General features: G+C 35.9%; 1 protein-coding gene across 1 annotated transcript; it reads right to left on the bottom strand.

Moving 5' to 3' along the window:
* Positions 1-3,276: 3,276 nt before the first annotated feature.
* Positions 3,277-10,683, bottom strand: aqp11 (aquaporin 11). The gene is made up of 3 exons (XM_060877560.1): positions 10,009-10,683; positions 6,486-6,602; positions 3,277-5,450 (listed from the first exon to the last, which is right to left on the bottom strand). Exons 1-3 carry the CDS (start codon positions 10,601-10,603, stop codon positions 5,335-5,337), a joined length of 828 nt encoding a protein of 275 aa, XP_060733543.1. The 5' UTR covers positions 10,604-10,683; the 3' UTR covers positions 3,277-5,334.
* Between the last annotated feature and the right edge of the window lie 2,654 nt (positions 10,684-13,337).

Below are 13,337 nucleotides of genomic sequence, written 5' to 3'. Positions count from 1 at the left end.
GGGGTTCGATTCCCGCCTCCGCCTTGTGTGTGTGGAGTTTGCATGTTCTCCCCGTGCCTCGGGGGTTTCCTCCGGGTACTCCGGTTTCCTCCCCCGGTCCAAAGACATGCATGGTAGGTTGATTGGCATCTCTGGAAAATTGTCCCTAGTGTGTGATTGCGTGAGTGAATGAGTGTGTGTGTGTGCCCTGCGATGGGTTGGCACTCCGTCCAGGGTGTATCCTGCCTTGATGCCCAATGACGCCACAGGCTCTCTGTGACCCGAGGTAGTTCGGATAAGCGGTAGAAGATGAATGAATAAATGAATGAACTTCTATATCAAATAAACAGAAAAACTTTTGTAGTTAAACATATAATTATTTCCCCCAAACAGTAAACCATTATAAGGTTAAAAATAAGAACACCCTTCTGCAATCATTAAGATCCTAATTAGCAGCCTGTTTTTTCCCATGAAAAAAATTAAGTTAATCCAGATCTTTCAAATAATAACTAAATAAAACTGACCCATTTTAAAAAATCAGCTCTTGATATACACTCTTTAGTAAATGACTTACTTTTTATGCTGATATACATCAAGTGTGCTTGTGTGTATATTTGCAACCTTTTCACTGGTACATTTCCAAAACATCATTCAGCCCAAAGGTCAACAGTTCCATGAGTTCATACCGTACATTACAGTAGAATCGAGTTCGCAAAGACCTTATCAGCTTCCCTTCATGACCTGTTGTGTCTTTCAACTTACACTTGCAGGAACCTTTTGAAGAATGGTAGAATGTTTCCACTGGTGGAAAACAGTGTCCTTTTTAGTCTTCCATACTAAACGTAGTGTTGAATTAACTGTACAGAATAAAAGGTTTGCTAAGGAAAGCTTGTTTAATATGTCAGAAAGATCGTGAGCTAAAATATATGAAACCGAGGATTATCATGTACAGGTAACCTAGACATCTCATGTCCACCAAGCTGCCATAGCTGGGCCCATGAGCAAGGCTCTTAACCCTCAATTGCTCAGTTGTATAAAATGAGATAAGTTGCTCTGGATAAGGGCAGCTGCCGAAGGCCATAAATGTAAAAAAAAAAAACGCAGCCGCGAGCTGTTTATAACAACAATGTAAAATCACATTTCGTGCACTGCCATGTCACTTAGTGTCAACAATAATTTAGCTTTGAATAATCAGCATTATTTCCAACACCATAATTTGCATAAAAACAAACAACTACGGTTTAAATAAAATCCTTCAAGTTCTAATATTTAGCTTTACTTTGGCCTTGTGCCACGACAGCCATATTTCCTTCAGTGTGATGGAAACACCAGAAAGGACCTTGACCATTTTGGAGGATTATACAATTTTGTTCCTCAGAAGGTTCCAGAACCTCATTAGAAAGGAAGGAAGAACAGTGTAGCTGATTTACACACTGCATTTCCTCCATTCGCTGTGTAATCGACTAGCTAAATAACAGAATAAATAACAGAATTATTCAATGGAGTTATGTGCATGATCTGTCAGGTCTCCATTAGCTCATTCATCTTCAGTAACTACTTTATCCTAGTCGGTAGTGTTAATTTCGTCACCTATTTTTAATTTAGTCTTAGTCTTAGTCTTGTGCCAAATATCCGTACTAGTTTTAGTCATATTTAGTCATTCACATATCTTTTTTGTTAGTCAAGTTTTAGTCGACTAAAAGTCTCGTCATTTTAGTCTAGTTTTAGTCAAAAAATTGTAGTCTTTTTTTAAAATAACACATTATTACTGAGATTATTACTGATAAACATTTCAGTAAAAAAAAGTGTTTCGCATATCTCAAACATTGGTTAAAATGTCATAATTACCTGACAAAATACACTTGTTGAATGATTTTTGTTGAATGCAAATGTTAAACGTGTCTGGTTTTCAATTTCTGATTTAGGAGACACATTCAGAAATGATTAACGTGTTCTGAAGAGTATTTTATTTTAACCAACACAACTCAAAAGCTGGGGCCCAACAGACTCCGACTGACAACTTAAGTTACAAAGGTTTTTAAAACTGTTTTGGTTGCCTTGTGTCTCATGTTTCTGTTCAAATCAGAAATAAAATAAATATACTCAGAAAAACTGAAAAGAATAGGCCTACTTTACTGTGGGCCTAAAATACAACCTATTTACAGTCCGCGAATCACAAAAGTATCAGTGAGAAGTTGAGAACACTCGTTTAAACAGTGCATACACTCGAACTTGACTGCACATCACATTTTTTACATTATTGATACTGCTTTTAATCGTAATGCAAAGACCGGTCATCGGGACATAAGCTGTCATGTACAATAAAAGAGCCTGTGCAGCGACAGGAAATATAATTTAACACAAAAAGCCTGCCTAGACCTAGGGTGGACTTGTGCTCAGGAGTTTTTTTTGAGCGGCATGTGGACGAATTGTTTCTACGCACACACTAAACAGCGCGAAGCCACGAACTCATTCTGAATATTTTAAAGGCGTAACAGCTGATGAAAAAGCAGAGACAATTGTAGAGAGATTTTTTACAATAGAGACAATTAGAGACAATTGTAGAGAGACGAAAATGAAGAGAGGTTTTATCTTAGTTTTTATTTTATACAAAACATTTTCGTCTCGTCTTTTATCGTCAACAATAATGCATGTTAATTTAGTCTTAGTCGGCGTTTTTGGACAGTGGTGCAGTCTTGTCATCGTCTCGTCTTAGTCATGAAAAAAAATATCAGAATTTGAACCTGGGACCCTGGAGCTGTAAGGTACAAATGCTACCTGCTGTATCCCTGCTCCACATCATGAACTTCAGTGAGTTGATGGAGAACTAGAACTGCCCTTAAGAGGACAGCTGAGATTAAACCAAATGTAAGGCAGCAGTGCATATCTAGGCAGCATGACATGGTGGATCTCCAAACATATTCATGTCCCATGCAATCAAAACTGTCATACAACAAGACAAGCTTTTGGTCTAATCCAGTGGCGCAGAAGAAGCCCCAGGGCTCAGGATGGATCCTAAACTTGAGTTACTGTCTATGTGGAGATTTGCATGTTCTTGCCATATCTGTGTAGTTTACTTCTGCTTATCCAACCTCCCAAAAACATATCAACTACTGGCTATGCTAAAATAACCCTAAGGACAACCAGTGTGTGTGCATGATGTTGAGCGATAGACTGGCACCTCACCTCAAGGATCCAAATTCCCAATGAAGTCATCACTATGTCCAGATTTACTTCATAAACACATTGTAGGTTTCAGCCATTTGTTTTCTTGACTATTAAAAAAACAGGCATATGTTTGCTGTATAATGCCATTCCTTTATTGCAAGACATTTATTAGCATTGAAATAAGGATTGATGAAGTTAGCTTGGTCCAGTGTCTGTATATCAGAGGTATTAGAATTGTGCTTTATTAGATATTCACTTCAGACTACTGGCAGATTTCATCCCTGGCCAGAAATTCCAGCAATAATGTGCGTATAATTAGTAGTCATTTGATATTAGTAGATTAGTAGAATTGATATTTAAGGAATAGTTCTGAGGAATAATTACTTGTCAGTTAAAATAGCTCAGAATCGAAAGAAACAAACATTATGTGTGTCTCAATCAGCTCCGAGTTTAGCTGTCAGAGAACTGATCAGGGAGTCAGACAGTTTAATGACTGTCCCTCATCATTACAAAGTCCTTCAAGGCTTCAAGAACATTCACTTCCTGCACTGAAAAACCAGGAAACATCTTAGCCTACTATGTTCCTCCACTCGAAATGAATGGTCATATTTTCTGAAGCTTCTCAGCTTGAAAGAAAACGGACAAACTGAACTTTATACAATCTATTAAGCTTGTCATTGTAGTGGTTGAAGCTCTTAAATTATGAAGTTTAAACTTTCATTAATATGTTCAACAGTATATACGACTTGAGCCTAGCAATTTTGAAGTGTTTAATCTTAATCTGTTTAATATTAAAAAATATTTTAAAAAATCCACTAGCTATCTTCAGATCCGGAAAGAAGGACCATGAGAGACCAGTGTATGATTAAGCTATATTTAGATGATTTATGTTGAGGTTCTCTTTGGGAGTGACAAGATTGGACAGGATTAGGAACGAGTACATCGGAGGGACAGCTCATGTAGGACGTTTGGGGAACAAAGTTAGGGAGGCCAGATTAAGATGGTTTGGACATGTTCAGAGGAGGGAGAGTGAGTATATTGGTAGGAGAATGTTGGACATGGAGCTGCCAGGCAGGAGGCAAAGAGGAAGGACAAAGAGGAGGTATATGGATGTAATTAATGAGGATATGAAGCTAGTGGGTGCAAGTGTTGAGGCTGCAGAAGATAGGGTTAGGTGGAGAAAGATGATTCGCTGTGGCGACCCCTGAAGGGAAAAGCCGCAAGAAGAAGAAGAAGATAAATCAGAAATATTTTATATGTTTGGGTTTTTACACTGACTTCTGAAGAATTTGAGTCATCAGTGTCCGATTGTTTAGTGATCCAGCGTCCATGACAGTGCCCTGACATAGTGTGCACAACATAGTGATTCACCACTAGCGAGTTAGCTAGCATGCTGATTGAGACATATCTGTTGTCATGGTTGAAACTTTGTCCAAATACCTTTTTAAAAATTTTAACTCTAAAGCTTATCCATCACACACAAAGATACACTTTTTAGTACATACTTGAATATGAATATGATGTATAAACAATGGATAGGTCTGAACATAAAAATAACCTATTTTCTTGCTTTGTAATGTTTCACGGTATGTGCTTAAGGCTAACTCGTACAATGAACACTTCTTCACTATCAAAAGAGACGACATCCAACACTTTTTATAAACTGCAGCTGTGAAACCGTTTAAACAGTAGTTGATATAACATTCATTTCTCTGTTGATGTCCGTCATGGATATCGTCCGCCTTATAGGGGTATAGAGTAAAGATTAATGAACTCCATAAACACTATAAACATCACACCCGTATATCCACCTATTATGGAAGTTATGATAATTCACATTAAATTCATGCAAACTCTGGTCTTTTGACCTGTTGTGTGTTTGTGCTACTAATTTCCAGTTACTTTTTGCTGTAATGTCTAGCAGCACCAGCAGTTATTTATTAATTAACTCTATTGTTAGATAATTATATATACAGTATGTATATGTACATTTACGTTCTAACTCTTCTCACCATTATAGGATGTGTAAGAGTGTAAGATAAAATAAAATATCCCATTCAAACCAACGCCTATTTCAAGTCCTGCTAAAAACAGATACCTTCCTATGCGCCTGTGCTATAGTTCTAAAACATTATCCAGCATTTATAAAATTGAGCGAAGAAACAATGTTCACGCTTCCAGTTTTGTTCAGTTTCTCTTCTTTTTCTTCTTGACAGCATGAAGGTTCTGGTCCTTGTGAGATGGGCTCTTTGTTGTAAAAGCCATACCGACTTTATGAAACAGCAGGAGAGAGCATGCCATGCCTGAACAACACACACACACACAAGAAAAAACAGACTTCTGCTTTACTGATCCATGCAGCATAGCCTGTAAGATGCACTATTTTGCTCTATAGAAAGTGTAAACTTGTTCAGCAAAGCAGCATACATGTCATCACTGTTGCATTAGTTCGATTAAAATTCGTTTGTTAGTTTTGCGTGCTCCTAATTAGCATACTGCTAATATGCTCATTGCTAGAATCGCTAGAATTTGAGATCTGAAAATCCTATAGTGACAACCTCAAGAAATTAGCATGTGAGATTTTGGGGCTCAGGGGCCACCAGAGCTGAGGATGTACCATACTGTAACTTTACATGATTAATAAACATGTAAGCAAAAGTTTAGGCAATCAATCTACTGTGCTGGATTCTGATTAATCAGAAGATATAACTAAATTCAGTAAAAGACCCAGTTTATCGCTAAAATGACATTTTTTCCCCCGTTTATTAACTGTAACTACAGCTGCTATAATGTAAGGACAGGACAATAACAGGAAATAATTTGTAATGTAGATGTTTAACTAACTGTTCACTGATAAAAAGTAATAAATAAAAAATGGTAAATTATTGAGAACTCAGAAGATTCTGGGAAAAAAACTAGTGGAAATATTAGGAAAATAATCAACTTCAACTTCAAATCCATAATCAACTAGTCCTTCAAAAGATTAAGTACGATTTGTGACATTCTGAGGAATTAGTGATTTTTCACACAAATTCACCCAAAGCTGGCTTTGAATTTGCATTTACAGTAGAGTACAGCCATCATAGAAAGTAATTACATATGTGCATTCACTGGTAGGAGTTTAAAAGAATAATCCTGTGCCTGAAATTTAACAAATTTATGTAGATTTGTGCTCTGTGATGATTTAACCAAGAGAAAATCCCAAAGCATGTCAACAGAGCTGCGTCAAAACCGGTACTTAAACACAGCCCACATTGTGACTGCATCCAATTACACAGTACTTATAGAATCAACAGTGGAGAAAATGTATAATGAATCCAAGCAAACGGACGTCTCACCTAAAACGGGTCCCAGCCAGTAGACGAGCCCATTCTTTGCGAATGTGCTGCCAGTGCAGGGGAACTGTGCTGAGAAAGCCAGTGCCGGGTTGAACACAGCTCCTGTTGTGCTGCCACCTGAAGGGAAACACAAATCAGACTGAATTAATGAGGACCAGAAGGCTGCAGTGAGGACTGCACATGTTCTCTCTACTCATTCTACCCCTATTGCTCTCAGTTTTGCCCTCAACAAGGCAGAAGATTCCTCTGTCAGGATTGTCAAGAGCTGTAATATGCTGAAAACAACAAAAAAAAAAACACTTGTGACCTTTGACATCAGTTGTCGCATGTTCAACCATTCTAGTGGTTAAAGTTGGAAGAACACTGTTGCTATAATGTGGCCACAGTTCATAAGCTAGCTAAAGATTGAGGTGATTCCTGCATTCAACAATGTGTAGTTTCTGACAGTTTATTAAGAAATTACAAAAAATATCATCTCAGACTTCCTAATCTTGAACTCGGGAAGTGACGTCAAATCAACATGGCTACTCAAAGCATTAGCAGTAAACAAAGTAGCATTTCTGTTATGCTGTATATAATAGTATCTGGTTTATAGTCAAGCAACATGCTGGCTTGTTAAATCTATAACACGGACTATACATGTTTCTTTTTTCATCATATTTTAACTGTCAAGCATGTTGCTAACAAATACAAATGGTGAGCATGGGTTTTTCCTTGGTGAAGCATGGTGGTGGCAGCATCATACATTCAGCTGCTTTTCTCCAGCCAAAAAATTATGTTATAATCAAGGTTCTGGAAACCTTGTATGTCCAAATTTGGTCAATTTCATATTTTTTCACATATCGATGCTATTGGTCAGTCCCCACATGGGTCTGTTATTTTTACAAGTTATTAACCAATCTAAAGTCTTGAAAATAGCTTGAGTGCAAATCTCATAACTCCATTGGACACTTCAACTGTCCACCTCTTCCTCACTCCGCAGGAGAGATTCGTGGCATATTTCTCCTTAATAAGAGTTGCAACGAATCAGCACGTCTTCTGAGGTAAATGTCTTCAAAACACTGGGCTCAAAGAAAAAAAAATCTTGACCCCCGCTAGTTCTGGTGCTCGTCTGAGGACAGGAATTTAGCGAAAGACAATCCACTGCAACACGGACTAAACCCTGTGCACTGCAGATAAGGTACGGCGTTTTTTTCATTTCCTGAAAAATAACGGTTTTGGAGATACGAGGATTCCGCCCGACAGCGACGATATCCACTCCTAAGCCCAATGCAGCATAAAGATGTAGCTAACTAACAGGTAACCACTGAGTTTTCAACAGTTTGCCCCACTTAGTTAACCACTACATTTTCCTCAGATATAACATGCTTGACTATAATGATGCTGTAATTAAACACAAACAAATAAAAACCTCAATGAGTCAGAAATACTAATATTCATTGTTACATTCGAACTTGGGAATGGAAATCAGTTTTAGTATTTTGTTCCATTCAGGAGTGAAAAGTGCAAGTGGATGTATATGTGGAAGTGTTCTGTGTGTTAAAACTTGCTTTACACACACACTCAGTTAAAAAAGTGCAAGGAAACGGTTATGCATGTTGTTATTACTGTGTTATTACTCTGTTATACATACTGATTGTGTACAGCATGGCTTTGATAGCAGTACTATAAATGTTTAGTTAACATGGTTATTTATTATTTATTGAAGAAGTCTCAGGTATCAGCAAGTTTTCCACTCCTGGAAAGTCTTCAGGACAAAAAGGTTTGTGTTTTGCAGTTTCTCTGTAACACAGCAGTTTTTTTTTTTGTTAGAGGGTCTTATTAACTTCTTGACTATATAAATATAGAATAAAAACTATAAACGTAAAATAAACTCCAGAGCAAAAAACAACTTGACGGCCAACCGCTTGTCGTGTTTCGCTCCTTACGTTCTGAAAAAAGACTGTGCTCATTTATTATTAAAACTCAGCTATAGTACAGTCCATATGTAAGTGTTTATTGATTATCATGCACTGCAGTATTTATCTTCCCTTCCTGCTCATATCAACCACATAATAGGAGAAATACACTAACTGCCCATGAACAACTTATGTAAGGAGTGACTAAGTATAAAAGTGACCCTAAGTATAAAGGTTACTGAGAATAAAAGTGACTTTAAGAATAAAAGTGACCCTAAGTATAAGGGTCACTTTTATACTCAGTCACTTTTATACTTAGGGTCACTTTTATACTTAGTCACTCCTTACATTTCTCGTATTATGAGGTGATATGAGCAGGAAGGGAAGGTAAATACTGCAGTGCATGATAATCAATAAACACTTACATATGTACATATTACACTTGATGGCCTTTTGTGCAGCAGAATTTTTTTTTTGGACGACCTAGTTAAGAGTTTCCCAGCTTAGGCGGGCCTCCCGAACTGCAAAGTGCTGCGGGAAAGCCTGCTAAGTATAATAGTTACCCTAAGTATAATAGTGACCCTATGTATAAAAGTGACCCTACGTATAAAAGTGACCCTAAGTTTAAAAGTGACTAAGTATAATAGTGACCCTAAGTATAATAGTGACCCTAAGTATAATAGTGACCCTAAGTATAAACGTGACTGAGCATAAAAGTGACCCTAAGTATAAAAGTGACCCTAAGTATAAAAGTGACCCTAAGTATAATAGTGACCCTAAGTATAAAGGTGACCCTAAATATAAAAGTGACAACGTATAAAAGTGACCCTAAGTATAATAGTGATCCTAAGTATAAAAGTGACCATAAGTATAATAGTGGCCCTAAGTATAAAAGTGACCCTAAGTATAAAAGTGACCCTAAGTGTAAAAGAGACCCTATGCTAAAAGAGACTAAGTATTATAGTGACCCTAAGTATAATAGTTACCCTAAGTATAATAGTGACCCTACATATAAAAGTGACCCTATGTATAAAAGTGACTAAGTATAATAGTGACCCCAAGTATAAACGTGACCCTAAGTATAAAGGTGACCCTAAGTATAAAAGTGACCCTAAGTATAATAGTGACCCTAAGTATAAAAGTGACCCTAAGTATAATAGTGACCCTAAGTATAATAGTGACTCTATGTATAAAAGTGACCCTAAGTATGAAAGTGACCCTGAGTATAAAAGTGACTAAGTATAATAGTGACCCTATGTATAAAAGTGACTAAGTATAAAAGTGACCCTATGTACAAAAGTAACCCTAAGTATAATAGTGACCCTAAGTATAATAGAGACCCTAAGTATAATAGTGACCCTAAGTATAAACGTGACTAAGTATAAAGTGACCCTAAGTAGTAACTAAGTATAAAAGTGGCCCTAAGTATAAAAGTGACTAAGTATAAAAGTGACTAAGTATAATAGTAACCAAGTATAATAGTGACCCTAAGTATAAAAGTGACTAAGTATAAAAGGGACCCTAAGTATAAAAGTGACTATGATATACAGACTCAACACTATTTACTGTATTGCATTTAGTGTGCTGATATTCTGCACAGATCTCATCATCACTATAAGACACACCTGCATACACCACTGTAGTGATCACGGCGGCTACAGCGTGCACTCTGTACTTTTCTTCCACACCGCGCGTGAGAGTCACGGCTACGTGCACAACAAATGCGCACGCGAGCTCCACGGTCACGGCTTGCAGCAGATGCACGTTAGCGATCGGACTCGCGCACGTGAAGCCGGCTCGCTCATGGCGCGCGTGTAGATCCGAGAATCCGAAAGCCCACGTGCGGCGCATCGCCAAAGAAGCAGCCACGGACGCAGCAAACTGGCACGCGATCCTCCGCAGTGCGCATGCGCCATCCAGAGAGTTACACCAGTAGCGCTCGAGCGTCGCATTTGGGTTACCGGTAGCGCCTCGGAACGTCAGCGCGTGGATCACCGACACAACGTAAGTGAGGCTTAGTGCGATTTCAGGCGCATCTTCCGACAGAAGCTTTAACTCGTGAGCGCATGCGCAAAGCTGAACCGTAGAAATGATCTCCGCAGTGTAGATACCACAATCTCTCCTGTTCCCAGACAACAGGCTCGGAATCGCTCTCCTCACAATCTCACACACAATGACGACCCCCCCGAGCACACACAGAGATACCGACACGACAGACATTTCCGCAGATTCCCGTCACCGTCACATCTCTTTCATTATCAGACCAGTTCTGTAACTTTACCGTTTACGCCTTCAGTCTGAGGATGGCCACGCCCACTGTCATGATGTTGCCAGGTTGTGGCGAATTAACCGTTTAAAGGGGTTTATTATTATTATTATTATTATTATTATTATTATTATTATTATTATTTCTTTATTTATTTATTATTATGATTTTTTTATTATTATTTCTGTTATTTTATTATTATTATTGCTAAGCAGTAGGATCCTTTTAAGGTACATTTCCGTTTTGTAAGACAATAATGAATCTATATTTGATTTATATGTTAATTATTAATATTATTATTATTATTATTATTATTATTATTATTATTATTATTATTATTATTTTAAATATATAAATATATATAGTAGATAAAGTGTCCCAAATGTTCAAATACAAAACTACATTGTAATACAAAATATGGAAACAGAATACAATGTATATACAACGTATAATGCTTCCAAGGACTATACTCTTATGTCGGATAATCATTTTTTTAAAACTCTATTCGACAATTTAATTTTTGTCCAACAACCAAAACCTACACAAAGACACCAAAACCCTGGACCTGGCAACACACCACCCCACGTGGAACTTTAAATCCCTAGAATGGTTGCCAGATTTTATAGCTAAAATTCTATAATAACTAAAATATCTTAATATGAAAATACGGAATGAGGGAGAAACAATATTTGATGAAAGGAGTTTATTTAATTACTTTCATCATGATTGTATTAAAAATATCATGCCTTATTATTAAAATTAAGCTACTGATCAGTATTAAATCTTAACCATATGCAACAATAATCACCATTTTTTGAGTTTTCTTTGAAATAGGTTTCTGAAACTAGAAATGAAAAAAAAAAATCATGAATTCAGCTAATTTAGAAATAGAGATTTTTGGTTCTGAATATGGGAAAAAATAGTTTTAACCAAAAAAAAACTATTTCTAGATTATTTTCAGAAATAAATCTATTTTATAAAACTATTTTGAGTAATTTTTTTTCTTTAAAATATAGGTTACAGTGCAGTGTAGTTTAATGTTTATTCTCATTACGCTGTTTATTATTAGTGTGGTTATAAAGCTTTAAAAGAAAATTGACATGCATATCTATACACTGGTGTTCAGATATATTGGGTTTTCTTGCCATTAACAATAGGTGCTCATTATCTACATGATAAGGAATTATTCTTATTTCTTTTATCATTTTACTAACCTTTTGTGTATTTTTGACTTTTTTAATATTAAATATATTAAATATATGCGGTTATACTTCATATTGTGTTCACATTTGCATATTTTGTATTTCTATCACATTCGTTTGTTACATTCTGTATGACATGCATGTGACACTGCAAGAGCCATCATACTAAGGATTCCATAAAGACTCTTTTACTCCAGTGAAATTCTGCACATTGCACTTTACTCTTTTTTTTTTTACATGCAACTAACCTGTATGTCAAATACATAATTTTTTTATACTGTAATGTGTGTACATTCTGAACTGTAACATAAATGCACATCATGCTACTAGATGTGACATATAACGTATTGCACATCACATTCTAACACTGCTTCTTCTTATTATTATTTCTATTTATTCTTTTTTTAAATCTTAGTTTTTTAATTTTGTTGATTAATATGCATGTCTAGGAGGAGTTGCTGGGTTTTTAGTCCAAATAAAATCTATTATATACTATGTTGTATACTGTGTATATGACAAATAAAAGCCTGAAATTTATTTTATGCATAGAGGGATCTAAAATTGGACACATTTTTTTATTTCAAATTGAAAATAAATTAAATGAATTTTTTTATAAACCAAAGTAAGTAAACATTCAATATCTTCAGTAGTCAAATCAACATTATTACCCTAAAAGGCTCATAATCTGGTGTAGTCCATGCTACTTCAAGTGAACACTGTCATAAGAGAAAAAGTGGACATACAAAAAATACTCTCTACTTTTCAAAAGAAAGCATTTTTGAGTAGGACACAAGTGTATATATTTGCTCTGGACATACTTGATATTGCATTCACTTTTGCATATTTTGTATAGTCCATATACATGTTAACAAAATTTGTCAGTGGAGCGACAAGAATTTCAATGTACAGTTTTCCGTGTGTGTAAATGATACATAAAATACTCTGACATATGTCAAGACTGATTGAAAATCAGATATATTTGGTCATTTTGGACATATACTTTCATTGTTTAAATATGGACTTGAAAAAAAAATTATCATTACCATATTACGTTGTTATTATAGAAACACAAAACACTAAGTCAAATATACAGCATATTGATTGAGGTAGTGTCCTGAGTAACATTCTGTACTTCATTTCTAATAGCAATAACAGATCTCTGAACAAATCGTTATTATTTTCCAAATTCATGACATTTTTTCTAAAATTCAGCATGGATAAACTAAATTAACTAATAGCAGCAACATTATACAGTATTTTATAAATAATCCCATCATTTTCTAAAACACAAACACACTACACTAAATAAATAATTATGTAATATAATGTGCAAGAAATACATCAGTGTTTCATATAACCACAGGCAAGAGATGGTTTATACATCCATAACATTATATCCTTCACTTCTTCTCTCTAATGTAATTGTATTCCCAGTTAAACTGAATCATACTATACACCTATATTGTCAACCATAAACTTGAAAATG

This window comes from Tachysurus vachellii, chromosome 9 (genome assembly GCF_030014155.1).
Source record: "Tachysurus vachellii isolate PV-2020 chromosome 9, HZAU_Pvac_v1, whole genome shotgun sequence".
NCBI lineage: Eukaryota > Metazoa > Chordata > Actinopteri > Siluriformes > Bagridae > Tachysurus > Tachysurus vachellii.
The sequence above is the reverse complement of the archived record's forward strand: the minus strand, read 5'-3'. Positions and strand labels throughout refer to the sequence as shown.